Here is a 16858-nt window from a genome sequence, read left to right as displayed (position 1 = left end):
AAAAAAAAATCCCAACTCCCTTCTGATATATTGTAAATTAAGAAGTATTAGTATTTAGAATATATGGTTCCAAAATTGGGAACTCACATTTTCCATCTTCTTTGTTCTCTTCAGATGATTGCTCAGATCCTCCCTTACTTTCATGTGTTCCTTTGATTTCCAATGACTGTATTTTCCCACTATTGCCAAGCTCTATATTTCCCTTTTGTTGACCCAACAGCCCCCCTGTCTGTAAGTTGGCTCCACCCAACTGTATGTTTCCATCTTTCAAGCCAAAGAGATCTGATTTAAAAAAGAAAGATTTGAACTTATATTAAGCACAAAATCACCTTGCTTTTTCTTCCATGATTATTCATTTGCAAAAGGATCTTTTATGAATATAACAGTTTACTTATACTATATCCCATCACCATTCCATTGTCATGCATTCATATTACAGACCAATGCACAAACATCTGAGTTCCTTCTACCTTCAATGTATAGTATCTCAAAGTCACCTTGAATCTCTAGGTTTCTGGTTTCTCAGACCTAAACAACCTAAATAACTAAAGCTTAAAAGAGAAGTATGTTTTTTTTTGTTTTGTTATTCCTACTTATTCATACATATTTTTGCTAATCATACTTACCTAGGTGAATGAAGCATCAGACTGATGCTGCAGCTGTCCCCCAGCATCTCTGCACTGATATCCCGAGCCACCGAGCACCGCCGATGGCTCGGTTCTCACTCCTCCCCGAGCAGAGTGTTGCCGACTGTTAGTCAGCATCGCTCCTGCTCTACCTCTACTCGCTCATTGGAGCGCTGAGCTGTGGAGGGGCGGGGAGCGGCCATCTCGGCGGCTCGCTGAGACTGCCATCAATCAAGACAGCTGGCGGATCCAGACTTGGGAAGTTGGGATGGCGTGCTGCCTTGACTCATGGCAGTGACATCAGCGGAGAGTGGACTTCAGACCACTCTCTGCTGAAGATGGGTTTATAGGAGTGCAAAACAAATTGCACTTCTGTGACCCTTAGGAGAAGCCCAGCCTTAAAATCTCAGGCTGGAATTCTGTAATTTAGGCAGCCCATAGATGATTGATTTTCATTCCTTCCTCCACCTGTGGAAGGAAAAAAAAATGCTCAATTCCTCCATCAACACGGTCAGTGTTGATAAGGGAATGTCTCTTGCAGAGCTATTTTGTTCTGCCAGTGGGGTAGAACACAATAGTGGCTATGACCGCTGGCAGTAATCACACGTAAAAAATACAGACTGGTTGTACCCAAGTCGATCTCCCTGCTGAACCAGTTGAATCTCGATCCCTTTATGGCTGGCATTTGTTTTAAAAGATCAGTCCCTTACAGAATTCATTAGTGCAAATATCTCCTACAGCGTAATTGTGTTCTGCCGGTGGGGGGTGCAGGGAACCTTCCACAATGTTTACTACTAGTGGCAGCTGGCAGTAATCACATATTAAAAATATAGGCTTTTTGTACCCATGTCGATCTTCTCTGCTGAACCGGCCGAATTTTGGTTCATGTATGGCCGGCTTTAGTTTTTGTTTTAAAAAGTCAGTTCCTTACAGAATTCATTAGTGCAAACTAAAATTTACATACAGTAAAGTCACGTTTTGGATAAGGTAAAAATGGAGCGCTAGGTAGGCAACTAGTGAGGTAATAATTAAAAGATTTCCAACAGTCCAAGGTATTTCTTAAGGAGCAAAAGTCCATATACTACTGAAGTCAGACCTGTAAAGGATTCTGGCCAGTGTCAGTGTCGGCAGCCAGCTGTATGGAGTGGAAGATGACTCTGTATGCAACTGAGAGAGGGAGAGAGGGGGAGCCGCTCTGAGTGTAGTATTCGGGTTAAAATCATCAAGCTTAATGAATTACATTCAACTCACATTTGAGTCAAAGTATACAGGCATGTGTGTGTTGTAATCAATCCATAGGATTTCCTTCAGTTCAGCTGGGCAGGGATGATCGTCAGTCCCGGCCGCTCCGGTGGTCTCCGAGGCTTGATGTGACCAGCGCAACAAGCACGTCAGCCATGATGGACAGGGGGGTGGTTGAGCTCGCATTTGGAGTATGCGTTCTCCTTTATCAGGCATGATGAAGGAGCATGCATTTTTCCGAACATGAGCTCTACCACGCCCCCTGTCCATCATGGCTGACGTGCTTGTTGCACTGGTCACATCAAGCCTCAGAGGCCACCTGAGCAGCCGGGACTGATGATCACCCCTGCCCAGCTGAACTGAAGGGAATCCTATGGATTGATTATAACACACACATGCCTGTATACTTCTACTCAAATGTGAGTTAAATGTTATTAATTAAACCTAATGATTTTAACTTAAATACTACACTCAGAGTGGCGCCGCTCTCTCTCCCTCCTTTTAGACAGTTGCCTTGGTGATTTTCTCTTTAGCAAACCCATACTGCACTGGATATCTGTTGTCCAAAACAGATATACACCCAACAGCCATAACATTAAGATCACTATCAGGTAAAGTAAATAGTATTGATTATCTCATTAGAACAGCATCCGAAAGTCGGTGGTGTACCTATATTCGGCAGCGAGTAAGCATGTTGTCCATGAAGTTGATGTGCTAAAAGCAGAAAAAATTGGGCATTGCAATTTGTTGTTTATGGAGCAGCAGATTAGTTAGGGTGTCCATGCTGACCCGTGTCCACAGCCAAAAGTGCTTATAATGAACTTGTGAGCATTAGAAGTGAACCACAAAGCAATGGAATAAGGTGGCCTGGTCTGATGAATCACATTTTCTTTTACATCATGTGGATGGCCAGATGCATGTGCATTACTTACCTGGGGAAAAAAATGGCACCAGGTTGGACTATGGGAAGAAGGCAAGCCAGCAGAGGCAGTGAATTGTTTTTAGCAATCTTTTGCTGGGTAACCTTGGTCCTTTCATTCATGTGGATGTTACTTTAATGCACACTACCTACCGAAACATTATTGCTGACCAAATACAACCCTACATGGACATGGTATTCCCTGATGGCAGTGGCGTCTTTCAGGTCATCATAAGGTTATGGCTGATCTGTAAATCTTCAGTTTAAAAACCTTTAAACTTTAAAACAAAATTGTCCAAAAATCATTATAATTCATCTATAGGACAAAAATTAATGATTAAAACCTAAATTATTGTATGTCCATTATCAAGAACAAAATCATACTAACTTTTATTTAAAGGATAAATTCAAATGGAATAGTCAGCGCTAGGGAAAAAGAGCATATTTATGCAGCTAGCAAGTAAGTTAGGGCGGTCTCCCATCCAAGTAATGACCAAGCCTGACCCTGCTTAGCCTCCAAAAGTGGACAAGTGCAATACTTAGGCAGCTAGCAAGTAAGGAAAACACAAGTACACAAACCCCAAAATAAAATGTGAAAATAAAAGTGCTGCACCTACGTGATCAAGAATGAATATAATAATATTATAATCAAAAACCAAAGTGTAAATAATATACTGTACTTATGACAAAAATAACCAACAAAAATGTGGGATTTATATCACCATGTGTTGCTCCAAGCCACCACCTTTGCACATTCACCAGCTATTAAGCTGCATCAGAATGGCAGCAGACAGCGCTTTAGCACAGACAGGGAAACACAGTATGGGAATCCATTCACTTTGTAATCATCCACTCACACAGGAGGTAGGTAGCACCACCAATATATCAAGCCTAGGAGGAAGACTCACCACACCAGAGGCACAATAAAAGGTATACAGTGTAGTATGTTATTCATAAAATTAGCTTCTATCCATCCATTAAATCCACACACCAAAGTTTACAGGTATAGCAGAGTGTAAATATACCATGTTAGGATGTAGCTGCTGGTCCCAAGAATGGAAGCAGCGGTGGCGTGACATCAGCACGTAGCTCCTCGGGAGCTTTTGGGAATGGTGGCAATCTTAGTAAGTGCAAAGGGGTCCTCAGCATATGCATTGAATTCATGTAGGCTACCGTGGATAAGTTAAGGGATCACGTTTACTGAGCATATAGATCTCAACACACATCCACAACCCGTAACACAGACATGCCAATGAACTTTATAGTGATTTCTCCCTAGTCATATTCATTTCCTCTAGGCCTGCTGTATACTCTCTAAAAATGGTTTTGTCTTCAAAACTCTGTCTGCCCATTTAGTGACAAAGGAAAAATACCAAAAATCACATTTCCAGTATGAATTCATTTTGGAAACATTAAATGTATTTTACATATTTCTGGCATAAGTACTTAAATCTGCCTTGATATTAGTTTGCACATTTTTACTGAACACTTGCACTTTTGTTCTTGGACTGGAAGAGGGGGTGGGGCACCAGTGTGAGCCAATCAGGGTGAGCTGCTCTGTCTACAGTGGGAACATGCTGGCAGGAAGGGAAAGCACAGAGGTGATCTCATCAGAATGCTGCTGCTCCTTCATTGTCAGATCACCAGTTGGGGGGGCGGGGGGGATCCAAATGATGCTATGTTGCGTAACTGCAGTGCAGTCTATAGAAATGGCCAGAACCTGGCTCTTGGCTCTTGTTGGTGTGCCAGGATAAAAACACTGGCTGAACAACAGCATGGCCATATAGCATGTAAGACAATTTACATATATGTATTTGCTGGAGATTGACACTCCTGGAAGTGTCCATAACCCATCAGACAATATTTCAGAAACAGAGCAACATACAGTGGTGGTGGTGGTATTAAGTGAGGCGAGTTTTCTGTTTCTTCATTACAGGTTTTTTTTAATTATGTGACAAGGTTTCTTTAAATGACCCCATGGCTTATCTGCTAAACTGAAACAACAAATAGCAGGAAAATTAAACTTCCCATCTTTATGACCTTCTCTTCAGTTTTCTTAAATCCATACTGAACTATTCCACATGCATTTAATTGTACAGTTGGCTCACTTTGTTTCCCCAAATGACACCCTAACTGCATTACCAAGATTCAATCCACCTTTTAAAGCAAGCAAATATGTTGCAAGGTAGTAGCCAATCCTAAATGTAGTAAATGTAAATGTACAAATGGAGTAAATTACAAACTGAGTATACTCAAATATATACTGTATGCCTTTGAAATACTGGATGTCTCCCATTATTTCTTAAACAGACCTCTGTTTAGTAAACAGTTTCTGCAGATGTGTAATCCTCTATAATTTTGAAAAAGAAAAGTTTGTAAGAGCTCTTGTATTTTGTACCCCCCAAGTACGTGAAAAATGCGGGGCTATATTGATAGCATTTTATAGTGCATAAAGAATAAAATGATGTAATGCATTTTACAACAATTTTTTGTTTCGTTAACTATTATAATATTTACCAATAGCTAGCCCTTTCTGACATGCAAAATGTGAGCCATTTAGCTGTTTACAACATATACTGTATTTAAAGGAAATCATCCAGCAAATAAATATAGCCTACTTAATGTTATGCCAAGTACCTAGAAGACACATTTGTTTTCATTTATTGACAACATTGTGGAATTTTAAAGTGTATGAAGAGGGTTTAAGATGCATGTCAGGTTTTTACTACAATTGTTAGAGACACTCACCCAGACAGGAAGTAAGAGAGAGACAGAAATAAAAATCTAATATAGTCCAGTGCATTAACTGAATGTGTAATTTAATAAACACTACAACTGGACTGTATTTATTGCTTCATTAGCCTTTTGCAGTCATGCACCAACCAATGACTATTACTCTCTTGAGAGCTGCCTTAAAAGAAGATTCTGTGCCTGGATGAAATTCCAACTGGGAAAATCACATAAACGAAATGATCCAGCACCCCCACCCAAGCTGACGTTTCTCTACTCAACTAAAGTAAAGCATTTTTATTTCTTCTTATCATTATCATTATTATTATTATTATTATTGCGCAGGAATTATTTAGCACCATCAGTTTCCACAGTGCTTTGCAAAATGAGGGCAGACTGTACAGTTACAATACAATTCAATAGAAAAGGTATCAGAAAGCGCAAGGGTTCTAGTCCTACTTTTCCCTACTTCATCCAAAACTCAGAAAAAAGTTTGTTGGGTGCACAATTTTAATACTAAAGGTTCAAATAAGATTTAAAAAAAAAAGCTATAGCTTACCTTTGTTGTCTTGTCCTCCATTCACAGCTGCACCTACTTGGACACCGCTGTAGATGCCACTTAATTGAGCATTGCCGTTGACTGTTTTAATACATAAATACAGTTACTAGAAAAATAGAAACTTGAACAATAATATCATCAAATGTGAAGCACAGATGAAGTGTTTAAGTATTTCTGCTTGTTTATAGTTTAGAAAACACACACATAGATCAACGTTTCTATTCTGCATGAATTGGAAACATCTTGTCTGCAGTTTGGTGTAACTAGATTAAATAAAGGAGAAGTATGTCCTGTGACCTGTTTTCTGCTGACAGCAGCCTAAAGCGGTCTGACGTCACTCAGCCGAGCCAGGCTCAGGAAAGATCTCGACCATATAGTCGGTATCTGCCCAGAAGAGTGAACCGTGACCTGGCTCAGCCTCTCAGTGATCCGCTGAGAGGCGGCTGCGCCAGGCCCCCCTGCCCCCTCCACAGCCTAGCGCTCCAGTGAGCACCGGTGGGGAGAGCAGAGAGGCGCTGACTGACAGTCCTGGCTCTCTGCTCAGTGCGGAGGACGAGAACTGAGAAATCATCAGTGTTTAATCCCTTAATTCTGACTGCAGAGCCTGTGGGAGACAGATGCAGCATCAGATCGATGCTGCACCCACTTAGGTGAGTGTAAATGTTTATCTTTTATAAAATCCCCAACTTCTCTTTTTAAAGCTAATTTGTAAATGACTGGTAAAGGTTAGTTACAAACACTTGCTCTCTGTCCTATTTATTTAATTAGACCTAATACCTTAGACAAACATAATTATATCTATATATTATATAAAGTTATTATAAAGTTATATTTAAAGCGGACCTTCATCCATTAGCACAACATGCCTCCATCTTGGCCTTCCCCCCAATTGCATAATTGCAGAAAACATTTAATCTTCAAACTGTAAATAACTTATTTAACATTATGTTGCAGAGTTGCTTTCTTAATTCTGCTAAAGCAAAGGCGAAAAATGCACAAAAATGCCCCGGGTTTCTGCAAGAAAGTTGGAAGAACCCCAGCCACATTTCTGCACATGCATCTGAGAATCTGGCACATGCACAAACATGCTGTGGGGACTCTCTGTCAGAATTATGGAACCTGGAAGAGACTCACAGTGTGTCTCTGCATGCGCCATATCTCCCTTCAAGATGGCCATGATGGGGGCAGTGCTGAGCAAAGGAGAGCTTCACCTTTAAAAAGAACACAGTAGATTCCATGGAATAGTAGGTATGGTTTTCTTTTTTTTTTTCGTACAGGGAAAATTTAAAGGCATACTAAATTTAATTGAAGTTTGTCAATTGCATTAACAGGACAGTTTTAGTTTTCAGAGTGTCCCTGGTAACATACATTTATGACCTGTTGATCTTGCCTGTAGATCTGTTTTTTTTTCATTTCCGTTAAAGTAGAAGTTGTTCTTTTGGCACCTACTTCTGTGGATCACAGGAGTGCACTTTGTTCTGCACTCCTGTGACCTGCTTTCAGTCGACAGCGGGTTAAGTCTGCTGTTGGCTGACGTCACTGAGCCAGTCAAGACTCTGGAGGGATCGCGACTTTAAAGTCAGGTTTCACTCAGATGTCTAACCAGCAGCTGGCTTAAACTCTCAGTGAGCAGCAGAGAGCCATTGCCAGCCACTCCCATTCCCTCCACAGCATGGCACTGGAAGGATAGAACAGAGAGACCCTGACTGACTCAAGACCGCTCACTGAAGACCAAGAACTGAGCGCTCAGTTCTTGGCATTAGAGGTAACAAGAGACAGGTGCAGCATCACACCGACTGTTTGTTTTTTGCATTCACATAGTTCTCTTTCAACAGGTTGACAACACTGTTAATTCTGCAGTGAAATCATGCAGCTGCATTGTCACCCTGTGGATAGGGTAGTCCTGTTTGGACTTGTAGTTTCAAATGGACCGTAAGTAAGTAAAAAAATTAAAGAATAATTTGAGCTAAATCTTTTTAAACGGTTCTAGTAACATGTTTTCTTTGGAAAAACAAGTATAAGTTAAATGATTATAGCTGACTGTTGTAGGCATTCCTGGCAGTGTTAAATTGTTTGTCTTAAACTTGTAATTGCCACTCTTGCTGGACCCCTTTGATCTTTCACAAGAAATGGAAAAATAAATAAAGAAATTCAAAAACTGCTGTGTTAGTGCTAGTGACAGACTGTACTATACTGTATATACGGCATGTCATTTTTATCTTGCCCACAGTTGCACTTTAAAAATACAGTTAGTATTAATTTGTTAAAATGTTTGACAAGACAGCATGGTGTACACGTTGATATCAATAATGGTGACTGTAAAGAAAAACTGATAGCAAACAGTTTTTCTGGACATCCACTTAAACAAAAAAAAATGTTGCAGGTAAGATGATTTAAAAGCTATTACTTACCTTTGTTGTCTTGTCTTCCATTCAAAGCTGCACCTACTTGGACACCGCTGTTGATGCCACCTAATTGGCCTGTTTTATTAAATAAATACAGTTAATAGAAAGATCGAAACTTGCACAATAATATCAAAAAACATTAAGCACTGATGAGCTGTTTAGGTATTCGTGCCGAGACCCTCATGGACATCGCTGGACAGAGATGGAACTCTGGTAAGTATTAGGCGGGCAAGGAGGGGCTGTTGTACACAGAAGGCTTTTATCTTAATGCATAGAATGCATTAAGATAAAAAACTTTCTGACTTTACAACCCCTTTACAACTGAATTTACAACCCCTTTAAAGACCCTAAATGAAGTTACAATCATGTGACACCCATGGAGGAAATCCACTATTGTGTTATTAACCACCAGCATAATGCTTCACTGCAAAAATACTGTACTTGATCTGGCATTCACGGGTAGGGGGCACACACACGAGCACCCTCTACCCCATCTGTGCTGTAATTTGGTGCAGCAAATGTTGGTCAGCAGGTCCCGTCCAATGATTTATAGCTGGGACCTGCTGATTGGCTTAGAGATTAGTATTTACAAACAACACAGGGCTCTGTACATGGAGTAGTGATGTGGCTGTTTTTTTCTCCCTGCAGTGTAGAGAGAAAAAAACAACCACGTTGATTAGTAAAATCAGCACACATTACACATTGTTAGGCACACTGTTAACCCCTTTATTACCCCTAGATGTTACCTCTTTTTCTTATACTAATGTAGCAGAATACATTTTGGCCTAAATTTATGAAGGAATTTTATTTTTTATTGGATATGTTGTATAACAGGAAGTAAAAAATATTGCTGTTAAAAAAAAAAAAACATTTTATATAATAAAAATAAAAAAACAGTGGTGGTCAAATATCACCAAAACAAACTTCTATTTGTGTAAAAGAAAAGTTAATGAACACCTGTTCACTGATTACATGTTTTAGGTCATTTTTGGGTTGGCCTGTTACTTTCCCCAGTTGCTGTGGCCCAAAAAAGAAGGTCATGGAGCATAATCTGTGCTCCTTTAACTTCATTGGAATTGAGGGAAGGCATTAAGTCTAACAGACCCCTGTTGTTTCAAATAAAGAGAACCTGTCATTGCAGTATGCTATTGGCTCCCTACGGCATGGCAAAGTGTTGAGTGTAAAAAAAGAGTAAAAAATTATAAATTGTAAAAGAAAAAGTTCCCTGCTTCCAGGTATTCACACATAAGAACATTAATGCATGTAGCAAGTGAACATTTGTACAAAACTATGCTTATGCTACATATGTTACATATCACTGTTGAAGGCTAAGTTTATCTTTTTTTCTTTTTATAAAATCCAGCTCCCATATGTACCAATATACCATTAATGCACCTCTGTTGCGCAAAAATACAAGTTTTCTTTGATTTTGAAAAAGAGGCCTACCTCATCCATGGCTATATTTTGCAGATCACTTCATAAACTCCCTGGCATACAGACAGGACAGACTAGCCAGTAAGACACAGGAAGGAGCTTACCAGCTGACCTCATTAGCACACCTTCACCCATCAACTAAGTTTTCACAGCATCCCTGGCATTCCTCCATGCATACATTTGCCTGGCTTCCCCAGCGTCTCCTCAGACGGGCACAGGGTGCATGCTAAACTCCCTGGGACCACATGCAGCCCACAGGACACCCCTGATGTAGTGCAAGAGCCTGCCTGATTGGATACAGAGTGATTGGATTGATAGTGTGTCCGCCTATTATATAGTTTTAGTAAATCTAATGCCGTGTACACATGGGCGAACTTTCCGACCAGACTGGTCCGACGGACCGAATCTGGCGCACAATCCTACCATGTGTGGGCTGCATCGGACTTCCGACGGACAGTTTTGGTCGGAAATCCAATGGACTTTAGATTTGAAACCTGCTTCAAATCTTTACGTCGTAACTCCGCCGGACTCAGTTCCTAACGGAAAGCCCGTTCATCTGTATGCTGGTCCGACGGACCAGATACGATGCAGGGGCAGGGTACTACATCTCGTGCTCGCTGCAATAGGAAAAACAAATTTTCCTATTTCGGTGAGCGTGAGGGGGAGGCGATGATATCCCTTAGGTCTGGTATGGATTTTAAGGGGAACCCCCTACGCCGAAAAAACGGCATGGGGTCCCCCAAAATCCATACCAGACCCCTATCTGGGCACGCAGCCCTGCCGGTCAGGAAAGGGGGTGGGGACAAGCGAGCGCCCCCCCTCCTGAACCGTACCAGGCCGCATGCCCTCAACACGGGGGTGGGTGCTTTGGGGGAGGGGGGCACCCTGCGGCCCCCCCACCCCAAAGCACCTTGTCCCCATGTTGATGAGGACAAGGGCCTCTTCCCGACAACCTTGGCTGTTGGTTGTCGGGGTCTGCGGGCGGGGGGGCTTATCGGAATCCGGGAGCCCCCTTTAATAAGGGGGCCACCAGATCCCGGCCCCCCCACCCTATATGAATTAGTATGGGGTACATCGTACCCCTACCCATTTACCTAGGGAAAAAGTGTAAAAAAAACACACTACACAGGTTTTTAAAGTAATTTATTAGACAGCTCCGGGGGTCTTCTTCCGACTTCGGGGGTCTTCTTCCAACTTTGCCGCTCTCTCCGGCCTTTTCTCCCGGTGTCCGGTTCTTCTCCCGCTCTCCGGCCGCTGTAATGCTGTGTGAGCGCTCCACAATTACTTATATAGTCGCAGTCCCTGGGCATGTTGGGACTGCGATGTCATAAGGGGGCGTGGTCAACATCACCCAATGACCACGCCCCCTTATGACGTCAATCTGACTTCCTTTTCTAGTCCCGTCGTACCCGAGTCACGTTCAAAATGAATGGACTTGTTCGTGTGTGGGTAAGTCCATTCATTCGGAAAGTCCGTTGTAACTCCGTTGGGAAGACCGGAGGACATAGTCTGCCGGAAAGTCTGGTCGTGTGTAGGCAAGTCCGTCCGTAGTCCGGTCGTGTGTAGGCAAGTCGGTTCATAAAAAAAGTCAGTCGGAAGTCTGTCAAAAGTCCGTCAGACCAGTCTGGTCGGAAAGTCCGCCCGTGTGTACGCCCCATAAGGAGATTGTGCAGAGATTGTACAATCAGATTGTATAGTGTATGGCCACCTTTATTCTCCTAAAATTACCTAGTTGTGCTTTCAGTATCATTAATTGTTAATGGCACACCAAACACAGAAGCAAACACACATTTTGCCACATGAAATAACAGGTGAAAAATGCATTAAAAAATCATGCAAAAATGTCCCATGAGCTACTTTGCCAGGTATAGCATAGCCCATTGAATTCAACGAGCTGCCCTATGTGTGTCACTGGAAAAACAAGCCAAAAAACATGCACTCCCACTACTCTAGGTGTGAATGGGGGTTAAAAGTAAAATTGATGCTTTACACAAGAACAATGAGACCCCATTCACATCTGTGTGTTTCCAAATGCATGGCAAACTGCACAGAAAATGTGTGCTTTGACATGCTTTTCAGAAATGCTGCAAATGTGCATCGTGCTTGTATTGTCATTAAATGTTAAAGGCACCCCAAGTGCAGCAAATGCAGAAAAAACTGCGGTAACACATCATGCTCCACTCCAAAAAAAGTTTGGGGCTCCTCTGGGGCGATTGTCATGCGTAGGGCAGCTTATTCAAGTGAATGGGTTGCCCTATGAGTGACGAGTGAAAACGCTCCAAAAGACCCAAAACAAATGCATGCAGGAATGTGAGTTTTCACTACTTGGAGATGTGAACGAGGTCTGACAACTGTGTTTCTGTCCACTCCCTCCTATGTACTTGTATAACGATGATCATACATTATGCAATCTGATTGTACTATCTCTGTACAATTTCCTTTTCATTTTTTCAGAACTGTGGAATAGAGGATTACATTCAATTTGTATCCAATCAGACAGGCCCTTGTACTACATAGCTGATGGGAGATCTAAAGGAGATTGTGCAATCAGATTGTATAGGGAGTGGGTGGAAGGTGGTATTGTAATGAGGAAGGTGTGGTCCAGAGTGGTGAACACACCCTATCACACCCTCTTCTGCGATGCAACAAGGAAGTGAAGGCTTCTGGGAAATGACCTAACAGAGAAAGTGAATGCTAATACAAGCTACAAAAAGTGATGGAATCTGAAAATCCGTTCAAAAATACAAATAAACTTACAAGATTCTAAATATCCTGTGGAGGTAAGTGAGAGAAAAGCACATTGGGATGGCGGGGCCAGAAATGGCATTGGAAAATGCTTCTACAGTATTTACTATGGACAGTGAAATTCTGCCCGAAAAGTTGAACTTATGCTTTAATGTTGGAGTGAGAACAATAATTTTAGCCCATCATTCACAACTTCAAACTCATAATCTATAAAGTTTTTTTCGAAACTGCCAACTATGAACGAAACCTGGAAGACAGCTACAGTGCGGCTGTTGTTCTGGTAATGCGTCCATGGACGTCCTCGCGGAACCATGCCCCTCACGCACTCGCTGGGGGGCGCGCATCGATCACAGTTCATGATAAAGGACCAATCACAGCAGCCGTTTACCACATGATCAGCTGTGTCCAATCACAGCTGATCACAGTGTAAACAGACTTGCCGGTTATCGGCAGTACTTTCCTCAAGCACTTTTACAGCATGAGAAGAGGAGAGCCAGTAGCTGTAATCCTGACAGGCGACATGTACACAGATAATCAATGTCCATTAATGCTTCCCATCAGTGTTGCCCATCACTACTGCCCATCAGTCTCCATCAGTGCCGCCTATCAGTGCTTAACAGTGCCCCTTATCAGTGCCTCCTCATTAGTGCCCATCAGTACTCATCAGTGCAGCCTATCAGTACCCATCAGTACAGCCTCATCAGCGCACATCAATGAAGGAGAAAAAAAATATATTTATTTGCAACATTTTCGAACAGAAACTATAAAAAAAAGTTTATTTTTTTTTTCAAAATTATCCTTTTTTCTTCATTTGTTTAGCAAAAAATTAAAAACCCAGTGATGATTAAATACCACCACAAGAAAGCTCTATCTGTCTCAAAAAAATGATACAAATTTCTTATACAGTACAGTGTTTTATAACTACGCAATTGTCATTCAGAGTGCGACTGCACTGGGGTATAAGTGCCCAGTAAGAAAGTGGTTAAAAAACGAAATATTTTAACCCTCTTAATACTAGACTCAGCCATTTCTTCTACTTACTTTTTCCACTTCCAAACATGGAACTCAGATCAGTGCTCCCTCCAATCCCAAGGCTCTTTACATCAGTCCCTTCAGCATTGGCACCACCTTTGTTGTTACCTGTAAATTGTATAAATGTATCATTGTTTAGAAATGTTGTGTATTGGTGTGTTGGAAAGATTGCAAGATATTGAGAACCTCAAATTTGGCCCTTATTGGTTCTAAAGAACTGCAAAAAGCAGGTTTCAGTCTATGGGACGCTATAATCTTACTAAAAATTATAATGAAATATATAATGTCATGAATATAATATTACACATAGCATATTTTTTTTCAAAACCTCAATATTTACACATTTGCATTAGACATCTGTCTGTGTCGAGGTTTAAAGCCTTTGGAATGTTACTAAGCTAATATGGCACCTTTCTCAATTAGATTGCTTATATAGTAGAAAGTACAATACTCTGCATGTGGATTGCCTCAGAGCTAAAAAAAGGAATCTACTTCAAATCTGGTCTTGCCCTTCTACCAGGTAGCTGCCTCTTAGTTGGGTATGCCAACAGGAGGCATAAAAGATAACCATATTTTATTTATAATGAGGCTAACCCCCCCCCCCCCATCCCATTCACTCTTTCCATTCCATATATAGTGCAATGGGTAACTGGTGTCCAAAACAGATATAAAACATCTGTTTAGAAACCTGTGAACCTTAAAATAAAATGGACCAGAAACCATTATCATTTACCTAGAAGATAGAAAATTAAACTGTAAAAACATAAAAGACTGTATTTCCACTGTGGTCAAATTCAAAGGCAAATCATATTTTCTTTAAAAGCAATCTTTTTTTTTTAAGTACATACAAAATTATTGTTCAATTTTTTTTTTACTTTCTTCTGTTTTATTTTCTTTAGAATAGCTTTCATAATGTTCTGTTATCCTCTTATCTCAAACATCTGTTTACTGGCTAGGTACTGGGCCGGACTTATCATTGGGCTTGACTGGGCTCAAGCCCATGGGCCCTGCCCAATAGGGGGCCTCGCGGGCCCCAGCCGAGTGTACTCGGATATACTCGGCTATTTCCCGCCCTATGATGGACATAACACAGGGACTGGGTGTGACTGTGAGCGGAGCTAGCCGAGTACACTCGGCTATGTATGTTGGCGCTCGGCTCCTCTCACAGTCCCGCCCAGTCCCACCATTGGACCTGTGTTATGTCCATCATAGGGTGGGACTGGGCGGGACTGCAAAGGGAGCCGAGAAAAGCCGACAGAATCCGAGATACACAGGACCAGCTCTGTGTATCTCAGCGGTGCCATATTTAAACTGCAGTGCCACTGACAAGTCACTGCAGTTTAACTGCAGCCTGGGCAAGGCTGCAAATGACACAGAAAAGGCTGCAGATGGACACTGATAAGGCTGCAGATGGAGGCTGCAAGGCTGCAAATGACACTGACAAGGCTGCAAGGCTGCAAATGACACTGACAAGGCTGTAAATGACACTGATAAGGCTGCAAGGCTGCAAATGAAATTGACAAGGCTGCAAGGCTGAAAATGACACTGACAAGGCTGCAAGGCTACAAATGACACTGACAAGGCTACAATGTCACTGGGAATGGCTGCAAATGACACTGACAAGGCTGCAATGTCACTGGGCATGGCTGCAAATGACACTGACAAGGCTGCAAATGACACTGGACAAGCATGCAGATGGACCCTGTGCAAGGCTGCATTGATGAGCATTAAAATGTAAGTTTTTTTCCTTAAATAGTTTTTTTCCTTAAAATTCCTTAAACTCTTATCTTGAGGTTTGTGGACAAACGATATCAGAGTGGCGCGTGTAAAAGAAAACTAAAGGTTTAAAGTAATGTATAGAAGGTAGGACCCGAAAGTGACTCAAACCCAGGGGCCCCCAACACCCTAAGTCCTGCCCTGGTTAGGTATATATTACAAAATCCAAACATTCAGACCGATATAAAAAGTGGCAAACCACTACTCAACACCAGCCAGATTTCCACAAAAATGATCTTACATTCTAAATGATAACATAAATTGTAAGCCATGTATACAAAATAGTAATAACACATTATAAATAATGCACTAAAGTGATCCAAAGAAATGTAGACAGTACATGGAAATAGAAGCGTGGACATTTGCATGTATAGGCCTATTTTTAGATGGGAAAGTTGGTCTATATACAGTAGGTTAACTAGTTCTGAAAATTGTGATTTATGTAAAACAAAAGGTAAACAAAATTTGTTAGCAACTCCTAATATGTTGATTCTAATAATGTTCCTACTTGACAGTGGTACTTTGCATTAAATACCGAACACAAAGAAACACATTTGTATTATTGCTATGTACACTGTCCAAATGATGAAACCAAATTGCTTTTCATTTCTATTGATACATTTCTATTTAGACATTTGGCCTTCTATTTAGACAGTTGCAAGTAAGTTTATTTAAAAAACAGTTGTAACTTACCTTTATTGTCTTGTCCTCCATTCACAGCTGCACCTACTTGGACACCGCTGTAGATGCCACTTAATTGAGCATTGCCGTTGACTGTTTTAATACATAAATATAGTTAATAAAAATAGAAACTTGCACAATAATATCAACAAATTTGAAGCACTGATGAAGAGTATTTCTGCTTGTTTACAGTTTAGAAAACACACACATAGATCAAAGTTTGTATTCTGCATGTATTGGAAACATCTTGTCTGCAGTTTGGTGTAACTAGATTAAATAAAGGAGAAATATGGCCAAAGCTATGGATCACAGGAGTGTAGTTTGTTCTGCACTCCTGTGACCTGTTTTCAGTTGATAGCGGCCTAAAGCGGTCTGACGTCACTCAGCCGAGCCAGGCTCAGGAAAGATCCTGACCATATGGTTGGTATCTGCCCAGAAGAGTGGACTGTCACCTGGCTCAGCCTCACAGTGATCCACTGAGAAACTGAGCCAGGCCCCCCCTGCCCCCTCCACAGCCCAGTGCTCCAGTGAGCACTGGTGCGGAGAGCAGAGAGGCGCTGACTGACAGTCCTGGCTCTCTGCTCAGAGCGGAGGATGAGAACTGAGCAATCATCAGTGTTTAATCCCTTAGTTCTGACTGCAGAGTCTGTGAGAGACAGATGCAGCATTGGATCGATGCTGCATCCACTTAGGTGAGTATTAATGTTTA

At 41.5% G+C, this 16858-nt stretch overlaps 1 protein-coding gene across 13 annotated transcripts in view; it reads right to left on the bottom strand.

Annotated features, from left to right (window-relative positions):
* Nucleotides 1-16858, bottom strand: part of LOC141110752 (uncharacterized) — a 263647-nt gene that overhangs the window by 219655 nt on the left and 27134 nt on the right. For all 13 annotated transcript variants that reach the window (XM_073602320.1, XM_073602329.1, XM_073602321.1 and 10 more), the window contains exons 8-11: nucleotides 16162-16242; nucleotides 13702-13800; nucleotides 8488-8556; nucleotides 6077-6157 (exon numbers count right to left, since the gene is read on the bottom strand). In XM_073602320.1, coding sequence (XP_073458421.1) covers nucleotides 6077-6157; nucleotides 8488-8556; nucleotides 13702-13800; nucleotides 16162-16242 — 330 coding nt within the window. The remainder of the gene's footprint in view (nucleotides 1-6076; nucleotides 6158-8487; nucleotides 8557-13701; nucleotides 13801-16161; nucleotides 16243-16858) is intronic.

The sequence above is a fragment of the Aquarana catesbeiana genome, linkage group LG10 (genome assembly GCF_042186555.1).
Source record: "Aquarana catesbeiana isolate 2022-GZ linkage group LG10, ASM4218655v1, whole genome shotgun sequence".
Taxonomy (NCBI): Eukaryota; Metazoa; Chordata; class Amphibia; order Anura; family Ranidae; genus Aquarana; species Aquarana catesbeiana.
Note: the sequence above shows the minus strand (reverse complement) of the source record. Positions and strands in the feature narration are given on the sequence as shown.